The sequence below is a fragment of the Monodelphis domestica genome, chromosome 7 (genome assembly GCF_027887165.1).
Source record: "Monodelphis domestica isolate mMonDom1 chromosome 7, mMonDom1.pri, whole genome shotgun sequence".
In the NCBI taxonomy this organism is placed as follows: domain Eukaryota; kingdom Metazoa; phylum Chordata; class Mammalia; order Didelphimorphia; family Didelphidae; genus Monodelphis; species Monodelphis domestica.
In genome coordinates this window covers 216,223,516-216,241,680 of record NC_077233.1, presented here as the reverse complement: position 1 = coordinate 216,241,680, position 18,165 = coordinate 216,223,516, and the positions used below count along the sequence as shown (strand labels likewise).

The following is an 18,165-nucleotide window of genomic DNA, read 5'->3' as shown; positions in this document are numbered from 1 at the left end:
CCCTCCTGTTAGTGAATCTCTGTGAGGGTAAAGATATAAATATATAATATTATATATATGTAATATATATCTAGATAAACTATAAAATATACTAAACACTATTTAGTATGCATGTAGAATAACACTTTCCCCTACTAACACCCTCTTTTTTTTAAAAAATCCTTACTTTTTGTATTAGAACTGATTGGTTCCAAGAAAAACAAAGCAGTAAGCAGTTGGGGTTAAGTGGGTTGCTTTAGGTCACCTAGCTAGGAAGTATCCGAGTCCAGATTTAAACCCAGGGCCTCTCTCTCCAGGCCTGGCTCTCTGTCCGCTGAACCACGTAGCTGCCTCATAAAATTTTTTTATAGATTTGGAAAGAAGATATATTGGAGAACTCATTGGGTTCAGCTAGATGAAAGACCATAAAAGCTACCTGGGCTCAGTCAATGGGAAATCATCCCGGATGGGGAAGGTGGGAAGGTATCCCTAAATAGCTTGTTCAGAGCTAAGAAGTGTGGTTGGTTGTCAGGCTGCATAATGAAAGAGATCTCTTTGTTGGGGACAAGGGCAGCTAACTCCAACTAGCTTCTGGGCAAGGAGCAAAAAATGTTCCTCCCAGCACTGCTGATTTCTCAAAAGTCTTGGCCAACAATGGCTATGGCTCTACAGTCATTAGAGATCCCCTGGCCAAGTGGCTTACAATATGGCCACTGGTGCTGCCATTATCAACAAAAGGCATCTGATTATAGTCAAGTAACATTGTGGTATTTCTTTGGAAGGAAACCAACATGGACTGGTCATTAGGGCAAGTGATAATGCTGGGAGGGGCTGGGACTGCATCATTTCCAAGAAGAGTAAATCAGAATTCTAAAGTGGATTAGTTTCCTGGGTTTCTTTTGAACACTTAAATCCAAAGGGATGAGATGGAAGAGGGGAAATCAGTTGTGAGACCAGAGATTCAGGCCAGAGAGTCAATACTAGAGTAGGAACCAAGATTTAAGGAGTGTTAGGGAGTTAATTATTTGTATAGCTCAACCTGTCTCTCTTCTCCTCAAAGTTTTGTCTTTGAGCTAGGGGAAGAGCTCCATCATATTTTGGTATGCCAGTATTTTTATGGGCCAGGCCTGCTTTATCCTCTTCTAAGGCCAGAGGCTTAGAAATTTCTAGCAAAGGAAATAACTATATAAAGAGACGAAAATGTGATGTGTACAGGGTACATGGAATAATACAAATAGAGTACAAGATGGAAATAGTATGTGATAAGGCTGGGGGGTAGGATAGGTACTGGCCACATAGGATGGCCTTGAATACAAGGGATTGGAATGTTAGTAGGCAATAGTGAGCCATTAAAAGTTTTGGGTGGTGGAATGGTGAATTGATCCAACCATTCTGGAAGGCAATCTGGATTTATGTCCAAAGGGCACTAAAAGACTGTCTGCCCTTTGATCCACTCATAGCACTGCTGGGTTTGTACCCCAAAGAGGTCATAAGGAAAAATACTTATGCAAAAATATTCAAAGTTGCGCTCTTTGTGGTGGCAAAAAAATTGGAAAATGAGGGGATGTCCTTCAATTGGGGAATGACTAAACAAATTGTGGTATATGTTGGTGATGGAATACTATTGTGCTCAAAGGAATAATAAAGAGGAGGAATTCCATGGAGACTGGAACAACCTCCAAGAATTGATGCAGAGTGAAAGGAGCAGAACCAGGAGAACATTGTACACAGAGACTGAGACACTGTGGTGCAATTGAATGTAATGGACTTCTCTACTAGCAGCATGCAATGACCCAGGAGAATTCTGAGGGACTCATGAGAAAGAACACTATCCACATCCAGAGAAAGAACTGTGGGAGGAGAAACACAGAAGAAAAACAACTGCTTGATCACATGGGTCAATGGGGATATGACTGGGCATGTAGACTCTAAGCAATCACCCTAGTACAAATATCAATAATATGGAAATAGGTCTTGATCAATGACACAGTTTGTAAAACCCAGTGGAATTGCATGTCAGCTATGGGAGGGGGTTAGGAGGAGGGAAGGGAAAGAACATGAATCATGTAACCATGGAAAAATGTTCTAAATTACATTAAAAAAAAAAAGCTTTGGGGTGGAGGAGGAGTGACATCAACAGATCTAGGCATGAGGAAAAATTTGCCTAGAAGTAATTATGAAGGATAGATTGGAGAAGAGAAAGTAGAGGCCAGAAAGCTTAATAGGTAGCTCTGAAGATTAACCATGCTAACCATGAATCATATTCTGAATGATATAATTATAATGTAAAATTATATTTTCGCATGTATTCATAGTTCTTAGAGCTGAAAGGGACCTCAGGAAATCATCTTGTTTAGTCTTCTTCCTTACAACACAAAAATTGTTATCCTCATTTTCACGTAGGGCCCAGATCCAACTCGTACTTTATAAGATGGGGTGAAAGTGGAAAGCTTTAAGGTTTTAGGACACTCCGAAGCTAGTTTGGGGGCTATTATGAACCAGCTGGATTATTGGAATTAAGCCATTTGATGAACTGTGAGTTTGCCTGTGAATTTGGAGAAAACTCTTCTGCCTCAATTCAGCTCTAAAAATGCCAGGAGGAGATTTCAATATGACTATCAATTCAATGATTTGTGGTGTTCCTAAGCCAAGAGTTTTACTATTGATTGTGGTGGGGTAGAGGGAGTTCAGAGACACTTCCCAGGAACTTCCACATCACCGTTATCAGAAGGACAAGGAATTTACTTAAGACAAACAGCACTACAGAACGAGGGAAGAGGGTCTACAGAGGCTTCCTGGTAAAACTAGAAAGCTAAGCTGGTTCACCTGGAGCAGGGAGCTGTTCTGTGTTGGAGGGACAGAGTAGATCCAGTGTTGTAGGGGTTCCCTGAGACAAAGAGGAATCACGTTTTCAGAGGTGTCCCTTGGGTAAGGGAAGAAATCTGCTACGTGTTTTTTCTTTGGGAACGTTTTGGTCAAGCCTTAATAACAATCCTTTCAGATTTGGGAGGGCCACCCACCCTACAGAGTCCAGCAGGGAAATGAGTCAGGGCCAGTTACTAACCACCAGCATGAGCGTTCCAGTGGGAACTAGAACGAGGGAGAAAGAAAATTCACTGTCTTTGGGCTCCTACCAACAGAGATCTTAATTTCTATAGAGTTTAAATTTAGGATTGGGGAGAGATAAATTAAGGATGGAGACAGACAGAAACAGAGAAAGATAGAGAGGGGAGGGAAGGCAGAGATAAGAGAGGAAGAGATAGAGATACTAGGCATGATCTTAGCCAAAAGGCTGAGAAACAATAGAGATGGATTTTTAAAGGTTTATTTTTATTGTCATGCAGAACCCACTTCCATAATGGTCACTGTTGTAAGAGCACACTCACACATAACCAACACCCCAAAAGCAAACCTTAAATACACTGATGGGAATGATGACAGCAACAGTTCTTCTTCCTGAGGTGGAGAGCATTCCCCATCATCAGTCCTTCAGGATTGTTCTAGATCCTTGCCTTGCTGAGTAGCCAAATTTTCACAGTTAATTTATAATACTGCCACTACTATGTACAAAATTTTCCTGGTTCTGCTTAAATCTCTCTGCATCTGTTCATGTAAATCTTTCCAGCTTTTTTTTTTTATGTTAAACTAAGGCAAGGGTTTAACATTAAAAAAAAAAACTATGGCAAGGGTTTAACATTATGTTAAACTTAGGTAAGGGTTTAACATTAAAAAAAAAATAAGGCAAGGGTTTAACATTATGTTAAACTAAGTTATGGGCTTAACATTAAAAAAATGCTGGAAAGATTTACATGAATGGATGCAGAGATATTTAAGCAGAATCAGGAGAACTTTGTATATAGTAATGGCAATATTATACAATTAACTGTGAAAACTTGGCTTCCATCTTGGAGTCAATACTGTGTATTGGTTCCAAGGCAGAAGAGTGGTAAGGACTAGGCAATGGGGGTCAAGTGACTTGCCCAGGGTCACACAGCTGGGAAGTATCTAAGGCCAGATTTGAACCTAGGACTTCCCATCTCTAGGCCTGGCTATCCATCCACTGAGCCACCCAGCTGCCCCTTTTCCAGCTTTTTCTGAAAGCATCATTTCTTATGGCACAACAGTATTCCATCACCACCATGTTATCACCATTTTAGCCGTTCCCCAGCTCACAGACATCCCCTCAAGAAAGATTTCATCTCTATGTCTATAAACACATGGAGAGGAGGGGAAGTTACAGAGACAGCAAGAGAGACAGAGATAGAGAGAGAGAGAGAACACCCAGAGGCAGAGCTAGCAGCAGAGAGATCCAACAGAGACAGAGCCCCAGAGAGGAGGCTGCAGAAGTTTCTGGCTCCTGTTTTCCTGTCACCAGAATATCTGCAGGTAATTGTGCTCTGCCCAAGCTGAGCCAATTCAAACACTCAGATCTTGTGATTTCTTGCTAGCAAGGCTGTGCTTAGAAGCACTCAGGCTGCACTTCTCCGTTGCTGGGTATTATTTCCAGCTCCAATTGTCTGTGACAGCTTAGAAATGTGTTTGCTCACTATTGCTGTACAGCAGCTGATAAAAGGTGCCATACAGCCAGGGCCAAGCACTCAAAAGTAAAGGGGGGACAGTCTTGAGTTCCCAAAGGGGCAGATGTGTGCTCGAATGAATACACAACAGGAACAAGGACGCACGGTCTGACTTTGGCAGTGTTGTCAGAATTATAGAGGAGAAGGGGGCAGCTGGGTGGCTCAGTGGATGGAGAGCCAGGCCTAGAGATGGGAGGTCCTGCCTTTAAATCTGGCCTCAGATACTCCTAGCTGTGTGACCCTGGGCAAGTCACTTGACTCCCATTGCCTAGCCATTACCACTCTTCTGCCTTGGAGCCAATATACAGTATTGATTCCAAGACAGAAGGTAAAGGTTTTAATTTAAAAAAGAATTATAGATGAAGAAACCTATAAAGAATCAATGATTTGGCAATCTCCATGGAGAGGGAGTAAGCTTTATTGGGAGAGGAAAGATGGTGGAATGGCCCTGGTGATGGGAAGGCCTGAGAGGTTCCCAGAAATGCCTGATTATCTTGTTAGTTACTAAGGGCCATTTGTTTGGGCAGTTGTTGCCCTGTCGTTCACCTTGGTCTGTGTGGCTTTACTTGAGGTTCCCCTCGTTTTCCCAGTCAGGCCTCAATGCAGATAGGATGCTAATAATATGCTAAGCAGCCCAGGGAAGTTTTGGATCAAATTGTGCACAGTATAACTGGGAAACTGAAGAGACGCCCCCTCCTCCCCCAACCTAGGTTATGTCCAGAGATTGATGGGAGTTTTCTCGTAACTGTAAATCTAAAAGATTATCTGAAAGGTGGCCCCATCCCAACCAACTAGTGATTGTGGCCATGTGCTCTTCACTGTTTATAGCTACTTAGCAAGGTCAGTGGGGCCCCTTTCAGGGCAGCTCACATCACTTGGCTCCTGAGAGGTATAGAATGAGGCATACACTTTTGGGCATAGCTGGGGTGTCCATTTGCTGAGCTGTAGATTTGTCTAAATGGAAGTTTCTATTGAAAATGAAAGGGGAGTCATTAGAAAATAACAGGAACATTTTTTTAAAGCAGCGATAAAGCATCTTTAAAAAGAAACTTCGAGGTGGCGCAGTGGATAGAGCTTGAGGCTTGGAGTTGGGAGGATCTGGGTTCAGATGTAATCTCAGACACTTCCTAGCTGTGTAACCCTAGGTAAGTTACTTAATACCATTTGCCTTGTCCTTGCCCTTCTATCTTTGAGTTGTTAATAAGAAAGTAAAGTTTAAAAACAAAAAGGGAAAAAGTATGAAAATGTCAAACAAATAAGAATTTTGCATATATTTTTAAAAAACAGGACCCCAGAGCAATAATAATAGCTAATGTTTATATACTATGTGCTAAGTATTTTATAATTATCTCATCCAAATTTAATATTAATATTGATTATATATTATTATGTTATAGAAATATATATAAAGATAATAAAATTATCTCAGAACAAACCTGAGAAGTAGGTATTATTATTATTACCACTTTACAGATGACATAACTGAAACAGACAGAGGTGAAATGACTTAGGGTCACACATTAAATGTCTGAGACCAGATCTGAACTAAGGTCTTCCTGACTCCAGACCCAATGCTCAGTTAGTTTACTTCCCCACCTAACAGCCCCAAGTAGATATCCTCAGGACTTTAGTTGAGTACTATATATATATATATATATAAATATGTATAAATACATATATTTAAATTTCATTTCCCCCAATTTTATTTGACAATTTGTGAGAAGAGTCATGGAAAGTTTAAAAAAAAATTTATTTTCCAATTACATGTAAAAACAATTTTTAACTTTAAAAAAATTGAGTCAAATTTTCTTCCTCCCTTCCTCCTTTCTCTCCCTCCTCCCTGAGAGGACAAGCAGTCTAATATAGATTTTATCTGTGCAATAATATAAAACATTTTTCCATATCAGTCATTTTGTGGAAAAGAACTCAAACTAAAATAAAGTGAAAAAAATATATATGATTCAGTCTGCCTTCAACATTTTTATCCTGAGTCTTTAAGAATTGTCTTGGATCACTCTATTGCTGAGAATAGCTAAGTCATTCACAATTGTTCATCATACAATATTGCTGTTTTTGTGTACAGTGTTCTGGTTCTGCTCACTTTATTCTACATCAGTTCATATAAGTCTTTCCAGAATTTTCTGAAACCATCCTGTTCTTATAGCATAATAGTATTTCATTACAATCATACACCAATTTGTTCAGCCATTCCTCAGAGGATAACAACCTTTGTTTCTAATTATTTGCTGCCACACAAAAAGCTGTTATAAATATTTTTGTACAAATAGGTTCTTTTTTCCCTTTTAAAAAACCTCTTTGGTACACAGACAAAGTAATGGTATTGCTGGATCAAAAGGTATGCACAGTTTTAAAGCACTTTGGGTATGGTGGCAAATGACTCTCCAGAATGGTTGATCAATTCACAACATCAACAATGCATTAGTGTCCCAATTTTGCCACATCCCCTCCAACATTTATCATTTTCCTTTGCTGTCATATTAGCCAATCTGATAGGTGTGAGGTGGTACCTCAGAGTTGTTTTAATTTGCATTTCTCTAATCAAGAGTAATTTTGAGCATTTTTTCATATGCCTATAGCTTTGGTTTTGTCTGAAAACTGTTCACATTCTTTGACCATTTGTGAACTGGGGAATGACTGATATTCTTTTTTATTTATTTTTTAGATCTCTATTTTATTTATTTATTTTTTAATGACTGATATTCTTATAAATTTGACCCAGTTTTCTATATACATTTGAGAAATGAGGCCTTTATCAGAGATACTTGATGTAAAAATGTCCCCCCAGATTTCCACTTTCCTTCTAATCATGGTTGCATTGGTTTTGTTTTTGTAAACCCTTTTTAATTTAATATATCAAAATTATCCATTTTATATCCTATCATTCTTTCTATCTCTTATTTGGTTACAGATCTTTCCCTTATCCATAGATCTGACAGGTAAACTATTCTGTGTCCCCTAATTTGCTTATGGTATCATCCATTATGTCTAAATCATGTTCCCATTTTGATTTTGTCTTGGTATATGGTATTTGATGGTTTGTACAACCAGTCTCTGTCATATTATTTTCTATTTTTTTCTAGCAGTTTTTGTCAGACAGTGAGTTCTTGCCCCCAAAGTTTGGATCTTTGGGTTTTTCAAATACTATCTTATTGTAGCCATTTGCTGCTAGGTATTATATAACTTATCTATTCCACTGATCCATCACACTATTTCTTAGTCAGTACCAAATTGTTTTGATGATTACTGTTTTGTAATACAGTTTGATCTGGTACTGCTTGCTATAGGAGGGTCACTTTCCTTTACATTTTTTTCATTGATTCCCTTGATATTCTTGTCTTTTGGTTCTTCCAGATTAATTTTATTTTTTCTAGTTCTACAAAATAATTTTGGGGCAGTTTGATTGGTATGGTACTGAATAAGGAGATTAATTTAGGTAGGATTAAGACTTGATATTTTTAAGGGATCAAGGATAGCATTCCATGGAGGTCCCTAGGGATCAAAACATCTTCATAGAAGATATATGGAAAGGACCTCAAGTGCTCACTCAGTCCAATTAATATCTGGCCAAGCATCTCTTCTAAAATGTCATTTAGACACATGTAAAACCCAGTGGAATGTGTGTTGGCTATGGGAGGAGGGTGGAAAGGAAAGAACATGGATCATGTAACCATGGAAAATTTTTCTTAATTAATCAATAACATAAAATTAAAATAAATAAAATGTCATTTACATGTGATCAGCTAACTATACCAAAAGATTTCCAAAGAGGAGAAAATCCATACAATTCCACATTTGGAGAATGCTAGCAATTAAGAAATTTTCCTTTACTTTATCTGCCTTTTGAATTTCCATCCTTTGCTTTTCTCTGGGAAATGAAGCAGAATAAGTGTAATCCCTCTTCCACATGACATCTCTTCAAAATTTAAAGACAGTTTTGAGGTCCCACACCACCCCTGATCTCCTCCCATCTCTTCTTGGGACAAACATCCCCAGTTCTTTCAAACAATCTATGGTATGGTTTGCAGTCTTCTCACCATCTTGGTTGACCTCTTCTGGACAAGCTCCAGCTGGTCTATGTCTTTCCTAAAGTATGGTAACCAGAGTGGAAGATGCATTCTAGAGAAGATCTTCAGTCTAGACAACTCTGCCTTTCATTATGCTGTAATTTCATCCTATGGGTTCATTTTGAGTTGCAATCTATGAAAATTCCCAGATTTTATTCACAGAAACTACTGTCTAACCACATTTTTTCCTCTCTCCTATAAGTTGATTGGGGGAGGAGGAGGGGGAATAGGAGACCATCAGTAGAGTGGTGAAAGGGAAAAGATGCTGGCTTTGGGAGCCAGGGAAATCTGATTATGAATTCCAGCTTTGCCACTAACTACCTATATAGTCTTTATTAACCTTTGGGGGTCTGTTTTCTTATTTATAAAATTAGGCAGGTAAGCCAGATACTGCCAGAAGATCCCTTGTAGCTCTAAATCTATGATCCTATGATCTTGACATTTATCTTTATGAAAATTTTTCTAATTCAATTCAGTTTTTCATTCTAAATTGTCCACATCTTTTTTGAATCCCAACTCATCCTGTGGTTAGTATCCTTCCCTGCATTTATTGCCTATAAATCTGACAAGTGGGCCATCTGTGATTTCATCCAAGTCACTGATAAAAATATTCAACATCAAAAGGTCAAGAACACATCCCCAGGGTATTCCATTAGAGCTCCCTCCAAGTTGCCATTGACCTGTAAATGACTACTTTGTGGACCAGGTCATTCAGCCAGTTCTAAATTCACCTAATTATATAAAAATCTAGAGACATCTTCTCATATTGCCCATAAGAGGAACATGGATGACTGTGTCAAATATTTGCTAAAAATCTAAATATTTCATTCATTTATTAAATGTGAGAAAGCAAGCAAGAAAAGAAAAGGAAGGAAGGAAGGAAGGAAGGAAGGAAGGAAGGAAGGAAAAGGAAGGAAAGAGAAAGAAAGAAAGAAAGAAAGAAAGAAAGAAAGAAAGAAAGAAAGAAAGAAAGAAAGAAAGAAAGAAAGAAAGAAAGAAAGAAAGAAAGAAAGAAAGAAAGAAAGAAAGAAAGAAAGAAAGAAAGAAAGAAAAGAAAGAAAGAAAGAGAGAGAGAAAGAAAGAGAGAGAGAGAGAGAGAGAAGGAAGGAAGGAAGGAAGGAAGGAAGGAAGGAAGGAAGGAAGGAAGGAAGGAAGGAAGGAAGGAAGGAAGGAAGGAAGGAAGGAAGGAAGGAAGGAAGGAAGGAAGGAAGGAAGGAAGGAAGGAAGGAAGGAAGGAAGGAAGGAAGGAAGGAAGGGAAATGAGGTTAAGCCCAGCATGACTTTGTTCTTGATGAAACCACCTGGCTTAGAGTGATCATTACTGCCCTTTATAAATGCTCACAAGTCATCATATTGTATTATAGAGCTTTGCCAGGAAGAGAAGCCTTGTTTTAAAACTTTCTTTAAGCAGAGGTCATTTCATTAGAATCACAAAGTGTCAGAGATGGAGAAAAGTGGACTGGATAATAGTATATAATTAGGCAGATTGAGAATTGGTTGAATAACTAGGTCCAAAGAATACTCTAAGTAAAGTTAGAGGGAAGTCTCTAGTGAATTGCAGAGAAATCTGACCTTTGGCTTGTTCTGTTCAACATTTTTATCAATGACTTGAAGACATAGATCGCATGCTTATGAAAAATTGTGGCTGCCCCAAATTTGAGAGGCACTAGTTAATGCATTAGAAAACATAAGATCTCCAAAGATCTTTGGCTAAAATAATAAGAACAATTGTACAGTACCACACTTGGGTTAAAAAATTAACGTCATATATATAGGAGGGAGGGAGGCATAGCTAGACAATCTAGGTTATCTTCTGTGAAAAGATTTGAGGTCTTAGTGGACTAATCAACAAGTGATGTGGCAATTTAAAAAAATGCTAATATAATCTTAGCTGCATTAAGGGAAGGAGAGTGCCCTCCCAGTGATGGGGGACAGGATAGGAAGAGAGGATTCTGCTGTATTCAGCTCTAGTCAGATCTCAATCAGGAGTATTCTGTACAGTTCCATGCACCATACTTTGGGAAGGATGCTGGTTTCAAAAGAAGGCAACCATGAGAACAAGGTTTAGAAAGGATGGGCAAATTGTTTGAAAGAGAAGAAGAGACCTGTTAGGGACAGAGGAGAAGTCTTCATGTATATGAACAATTCTCTCTTCATGGGGAAGATACTTTTCTGCTTAGTCCTGGAGAGTCGAATTAGGAATAAGGCATGGAAGGCATAGTTCAGCAGGACATTAGGAGTTTTCTAAAAACGAAAGCTGACTCCCAAAATGAAATGGGCTGCTGCAGGCAGTGGTCCCTTCCTCACAGGAGCATGCTTCTTGAATCAGTTGGGGAGAGCTGATTGTTAAAATTTTCCACACAAGTATTTATACCTCAGAAAAGAAATCAGCCAATGATAGAAACCAGGGCTTGATTTATTGTTGTTGATTGTCTAGACTTGGGAAAGTGATGAAGATAATGTTACTAATGTAGACCAAGATAAAAAGTGTGTCCTGGGTACATTTTGGGGATGAGTTCTTTGGTGTTTGCCAGCACAACCCTGTTTCCTCATCCCCAGAAGTCTCCAAGCAATAGCTAGAGGACCAAGTGAGGCGACTCATCCTCCCACACTTTCAAGTTTTCCTAGATGATCTCTGGTTCAGAGATGAATTCTACGTAAGAGCTAGAAGAGAATTTCAAGATCATCTGTAGTCAGATAAAGAAGTGGGCTGAGTGAGAGGGCAGATGATCAATTAGAAAGAGAGCTGAGAATAGAACTCAGTTCTTCTGACTTAGTTCAATGTGACAAATACCTCTCTACTTGAAAAAATCGAACCTTATCTAGAGAGAAATCTAGGTGGCACAGTGGAAAAAGTATTGGACTTAGAGTCGGAAAGACCTGAATTCAAATCCGGCCACAGTCCCTCAGTCGCTGGCTAACTCTGGATAAGTCATTCAACCTCTCTCTACCTCAGTTTTTTCATCCATAAAATGAAAACAATAACAGCATCTACCTCTCAGATTCATTGTGAGGATAACATCTCTGTAAAGTTCCTTGAACATCTTAAAGCTCTATATACATGCTAGGTATTATTATTGCAAGTTTATCAAAGCACCAACCCAAGTTCACTGTGACCAACTGTGAAGGACAAACAGGGGATCTGGCAACTCTCTTTTCCTTCCCTGTAAATTCAACAAAACCACTGATGCCATTCGCTTTGGGGGCAAATTTCCATTGTAGTCCAGAGAGAAGCTGATTGGTTTCCCCAGATTTTCCCAGGGTCGCCATGGAAATCACTCACTGCCGGCTCATGTCTAAAGCCTACAATTGCCCCAAGTCTTCACAAAGAGAGGGTGACACATTCTTGTGAACTGAAGCCAGAGCCCCAAATACCCTACTGCTGGGGCCATGGGAGAGGAGGTCATTAAGAGCTCAGCAACACTCTGATGGAATCCACTCCCCAGATGTAGGAAGGCTAGAAAAGAAGGAAAAGCAAGCAGGCCTTCCGTCTCTGCAGAGTGCTGAGGGTTTTATTGTTTTTTTTGTTTTTGTGGGGTTTTTTTCTTCATCCAGTGCTCTAGCTTTTGTCAGCACCAGCCTGAGCTCGGAGGGCAGCCAGCCACAACAAACACCTGAAATAACAGGGTGAGCTAGCTGGATGCAGCCCACGTCAATCATCCAAGAACAGTTTTCAATGGGCTTGTGACACAAAAAAGGCCAGTGCTCTTAATGGCTGGAAGAAAGACTTCACTGTGGGAGGGTTCCAAGCATCTTGCAGTGAATGGGGTGAAGGCTTAATACTGACCTGGCCCAGAGCTGCTGAGGTGATCAAATGGTGGAACCACAGATTATTAGAGATGAACGAGACCTTAAGGGATCATCTGGGCCAAAACGAAGGAATTGGGGCTTCAAAGGGCCAAGGGAGTGGCAGAGACTGGACTTAAACCCAAGGTTTCTTCTTTTCTTTTTTTTTTAATTTTTTTAAAAACCCTTACCTTCTGTCTTAGAGTCAATACTGTGTATTGGCTCCAAGGCAGAAGAGTGGTAAGGGCTAGGCAATGGGGGTCAAGTGACTTGCCCAGGGTCACACAGCTGGGAAGTGTCTGAGGCTAGATTTGAACCTAGGACCTCCCGTCTCTAGGCTTGGCTCTCAATCCACTGAGCTACCCAGCTGCCCCCTCTTCTTTTCTAATACAAAGTCCTTTCTGCTATTTTGTGCCTTGAGAGAGAAAAAGCTTCATTTGTCTGGAGGTGATTTATCCAGTAGCTTCCTTTACCTAGAGTAGAGCCAAGAACCAGGAAGAAAGTTGGAGAGATGTCACAAAATCCAGCCCCTAAATCCCTCACTCTTTCAAGGTCCATTTCCTCCTATTTTATACACTATCCTAACAAGTTATATTCTCATTATATAACAGGCTAGAAGCAGTAAATGAGAAAGGGGAGGAGGGGGAATGCCAGAGGTAGATATAATGACAGCAATCAGAAGGGAGGGCTGATAGCCTGACGTAGAAGAAGGAAGCAGAAAAATCCATAAGAAGCAGACACTGGCCTAAGATGATATTCCTATATTAGTGCTCTATTCCAATTCTTCCTCACGGTTTAGAGGTGATTATGGAGGTCTATGACTTCATGTTAAATGTCTGGCAATTGACTGTTTATCTGTCCATAGGAAACCAGCCTACTTGGATTCAAAGAGATCCATCAGTAGGTTCCCTACAATATTAAGCATTTTAAAACATGTCAATTTTCACAACATTGCTCATTCCCCATTAAAATAATAAATGCATTTTCAATTAAAACATACCAATCTTTTTAATGCAAAATGAGATTTAGCTATTCTTGACCTATCTGGTACTTGTGTACAATTACTTTTTGGACCTAATTGTAGGACTTTGCATTTGTTACTATTAAAAAATATCTTAATAAAATCAACCCATTTTTCAAGTCTGTAAAGTTCTTTTTGTAGCTTAATTATGCCAATCAATGGTTAAACTAGCTCTCCCAATATTTTGTTGTCTACATATTTGAAAAGCAAGCCACCTGAATCTTTACTCAAGACACTGATTAAAAAAAAATGTTAAACAAACAAACAAAAGCAGATACCAGTACTAAAAAAGCCCGGCAGTTTAGGGCAATTAACTCTATGATATACCTCAGTAAGATCTGAGAACATCTCTATATTATAGCACACTATAACAGATATTCCTAATAATCATGGAAGAATATATTCTCAGAGTCAGGAGGCACCTTATAAAACCACCATACTCCTCATTTTTCAGATGAAGAAATTGAGGCCTCTAGGGACAGATAGAAAAATAAAAGGAAGAGTTGCACTAGGACCTGCTACAGTTTAATGGCCCCAAAGCTCCATTTAGCATTACAAGTCATATTAAATACTCTGACCTTAAAGTTGCTTATCCTTTCAGACATTTTTATGGTATATGGTTGATTGACTGATATGATTGAAACTTAATTTCTGCCAAATTGGTTACCAGTTTCCCTGCAAACACTTGTTAAATAGGGAATAGCTTGTATTCTTGCAGTCATCACACTAGATTTCAGTGTTCAGTAACTTCTGGGCCTTATCTAGTCAATTTCTATTCTGCTGGTCTGTTTTTCAATTTTTAAATTACTACTAAGGAGTTTTGATGATTACTGTCTTATGTCTTATAATATTATTGATACAATATATAATAACATATTACTTATAATACATGGTACAATATAATAATAAGGCCCTTTCATTACTTTTTAAAAATCTTATTTCTCTGGAAATTCTATGCCTTTTGCTTCTTCAAATTATTTTCACTTTTTCCAGTTTGATATGACACTAAATCTAAGTAAATGTGGTAGTTTCATCATTATATATATTGGTGTGGCTTAGAAAGTCCTTCTCCAATTATTATTTTTGCAGTATTTTAATGTTTATACCTTATACAAGTCCTGAGTATTTCTTGATAAATTAACTCCTGAATGCTTTATGCATTTTGTAGCAATTTCTAATGGAATTTCTCTTATCATTTCCTCCTACTTTATGCTAAAACTGTAGAGAAATGTTGACTTCTGTGGATTTTAAATTATTGTTATTTGTTATTATGTTATGTTATTAATCACCTTGATTATTTTCTTCATTGATTCTCTGGGGTTTTCTAAGTGAACTACATCACCTGCAAAAATTTATTTTGTAAGCTTAAACTTGTCCTTTTCATCTTATTACTATACCTATTATTTCATGAACTGTCAAATCGTAATGAGGAAAGGACGCACCCTGTATTTAAAGTTTGCAGTGATTTACCATGAAATGATACTAATGCTTGATTTTAGAAATATACTTTTTACCATATAAATAGAGAGAATCATAGAATCTGAGGTTTGGAAGGCACCTCAGAGGCCATCAAACCTATTTTAAAGAAAGGCCCTTCTAAGCCGATGCTTTTTAGAGTTTTTTGATATGAGAGCTACATTTTGTCAAAGATTATTTTTTCTATTGATGTAATCATGTAATTTTTGTTGTTTATGCTATTAATTATACTAATTGTTATACTAATGTTGAACCATCTCTACATCCTACTATAAATCAAACTTGCTTGTAATGAATGGTTTGGGGATTTACTGCTATAGTCTACTTGCTAAAATTTTATTTTACATTTTTGCATTAATATTCTTGTGACGTTGATCTTTAGTTATCTTCCTCTACTTTATGCTTCCTTGATTTTGGCTATCAGGTATAAGTTGTAGTAAAGCAAATGTGTCATCATTGAAGGGGGAACCATAACATGTTGCCTCAAAGCCTTAATATGTTCCCTAATACACACCCACTGCACCCAGGAAAGATAATTTTACTTTCCCCAAGTCATAACTTTGAGTCATAGAATCATAAGAGTATAAGTTTAGGGCTATAAGGGACTTTTCAGCTAATAAAACCCCCTCATTTTACAAATGAGGAAACTAAGGAAAACGTGAGTTGTCCAAAGTCATACGGACAGAGAGTGGCAGATTCAAAATTTTGAATATAGTCTCTGATTCCAAATCTGGTGCTCTTTTAACTGCCACAAGTTCTGTTCACTATACTCTGTTTATGAAAATATATTACATTTTAGAGGAACTTTCATCCAAAAATGTTTTAAAATAAAACAAATTTTGGTGCTTAGAGGGGCAAGCTTTTTTTTTTTTTTATGTGGCAAATGTACTTATGTGGAACAGCTCATTCCCCTGATGATGTTGTATAATGCAGGCCTTACTGTAGTTGAATCTGGCCCGAAGGTCTCCATTACAAGGAAGGAGATGAGCAAGGAAGCAGGTTGGTGACTGGTAACTTATAAAATCCACATTGTATCTTCCTGGTGGCCACCCACAAGTGCCAGAATGCAGGAAAGCACAAAAAAGAGACATATCCTCAAAATTCTGTAATGAATTTGTAAAATTCCTGCTCAGCAGTGGCCAGAAGGGTCTTGCAGCCTGAGGAGTTTCTGAGGGTCACTTCCTCCTCTTTCTGCTGTCCTCGCCAGTTACTCCCAGCTCAAGAAGAAAGAAAAGACATTTGAAGAGAAAATCAGAATGAGGCTGACAATTGACTAAGATAAATGGCAAAAGATCCAACTCTTGGGACCTGTTTGATGAAGGCAAACAATGAGATGGCAAAGAGTAGTTAATGAGAATTACCTCTTTACAGCAATACTGCGTTTCAGGGGGAGTTACATTCAAGGCACCCCCAGCCTGTCCCTCTCCCCTTTCCTCCCCTCTCTGTCCTGGGTAGGATACTGTCCCAACTCACTAGAACCTGAGTAGTGATGGTTGCTCAGGTAGCCAGCCCCAAAAGGAGGAGAGGGCTCCTTTAGCTGATTAAGAAAGAAAGAAAGAAAGAAAGAAAGAAAGAAAGAAAGAAAAGAAAGAAAGAAAGAAAGAAAGAAAGAAAGAAAGAAAGAAAGAAAGAAAGAAAGAAAGAAAGAAAGAAAGAAAGGAGGAAGGAAGGAAGGAAGGAAGGAAGGAAGGAAGGAAGGAAGGAAGGAAGGAAGGAAGCAAGGAAGGAAGGAAGGAAGGAAGGAAGGAAGGGAAGGGAGAGAGAGAAGAAAGAAAGAAAGAAAGAAAGAAAGAAAGAAAGAAAGAAAGAAAGAAAGAAAGAAAGAAAGAAAGAAAGAAAGAAAGAAAGAAAGAAAGAAAGAAAGAAAGAAAGAAAGAAAGAAAGAAAGAAAGAAAGAAAGAAAGAAAGAGAAGGAAGCAACATGGTATGGTGCAAAAGCTTCTGGATTTGGAGTTTGGAGAGCTAAGTTTGTATCCCACTCCAACCCTAACTAGCCGTGTGACCATAGGCAAGCACTCATTAGGTCTTACTTTTCTTGTTCCTAAAAAAGGAACAAATGAAAACACTTGTGTTAAATAACTCCTGTTGTTGTTCGTTAAGAAAGTGCTTTATGGACCTTAAAGTGCATAGAAATGTTAGTAGTTATTATTATTAAAAGAGGACAGGCTAGGTGACCACTAAGATCCCTTCTGGCTTTTAATTCTCTGAAACCTGAAATTTAGTGACAATAACCAATCCCATAAAATGTCATGTCTTCTCAAGACAAAACCAAGACACACTGCCCATCTACCTTTCTACTATGTCCCTCCCCCCCACCCCCTACCCCCCATCCTCAGGCTCTAATGTTTTGTGGCTTCTTTTCAGCTTCAAAGCTATCTTCTACTTCATTATAATCTGATTTCATTGGGATGAAAAAAGAAGGCAGGAAGGAGGAAACTGGAAAAGAGAACAGTGTGAGCAACCCAGAGCTCTCCCTGGAACTTCACTAGGGGGAGCTTTCCTGACATCTCGGAGCTCATTGCCCAGGACTTAATTATGTAAAGGTTCCTTTTCCTTACTCCATCTATAAACTACACATTGTTAAGAGTAGGTACCTCTATCATCAAGCTAATTAATCTCTGTAAGCACCATGGAATAGTGCAGGGACATGCCTAGATCCCTTTCTATGACATATTAACAATCAACTACAATTGATTATTTAGGGCAGCTTAAACTTCTCTTGATCTCTTTTCAGGGACAGAGCAGCAAGGTTATTTTCATAAGGAGGCAGCTCTAAAGAACATTTCATATTGTGTTCATTGACCTCACCTCCATAGCCAAATTGTACCAGTCTTTCAATGCCCTTCCCACTCTGCCTCAAACTATCCCCCAAACAGTGATCTTGTTCTTCTAACAACTAGAGCAGTGATTATCTGTAGCACTCATTTAGCATCTGGCATCTATACATTCATAGATTATCTATCTATTATCTATCTATCTATCTATCTATCTATCTATCTATCTATCTATCTATCTATCTATCCTACCTACTTATCTATATCCATCCACTCATCCATCTGTCTGGCTGTCTAGGTCTTGTGAATCCAAGTGCATATATAAATCACATATGTATATACATATATACATACATGTGAGAGGCTGGGTAGTACAAGTCCTCCCTTGGAGAGGGGTTGGATTGGATGCCCTCTGAGTTGGACCTCAGATGGCCTCCATTCTAAAAAGTTCCTATTTTTCATTTTCT

General features: G+C 38.6%; 1 protein-coding gene across 1 annotated transcript in view; it reads right to left on the bottom strand.

Annotated features, from left to right (window-relative positions):
• Positions 1-16,016: 16,016 nt before the first annotated feature.
• IQCE (IQ motif containing E) overlaps positions 16,017-18,165 on the bottom strand; it is a 92,303-nt gene continuing 90,154 nt past the window's right edge. Inside the window, exon 22 of the mRNA XM_007498396.3 lies at positions 16,017-16,141. Within this exon, the coding sequence (XP_007498458.1) occupies positions 16,020-16,141 (122 nt within the window). The 3' untranslated portion in view covers positions 16,017-16,019. The remainder of the gene's footprint in view (positions 16,142-18,165) is intronic.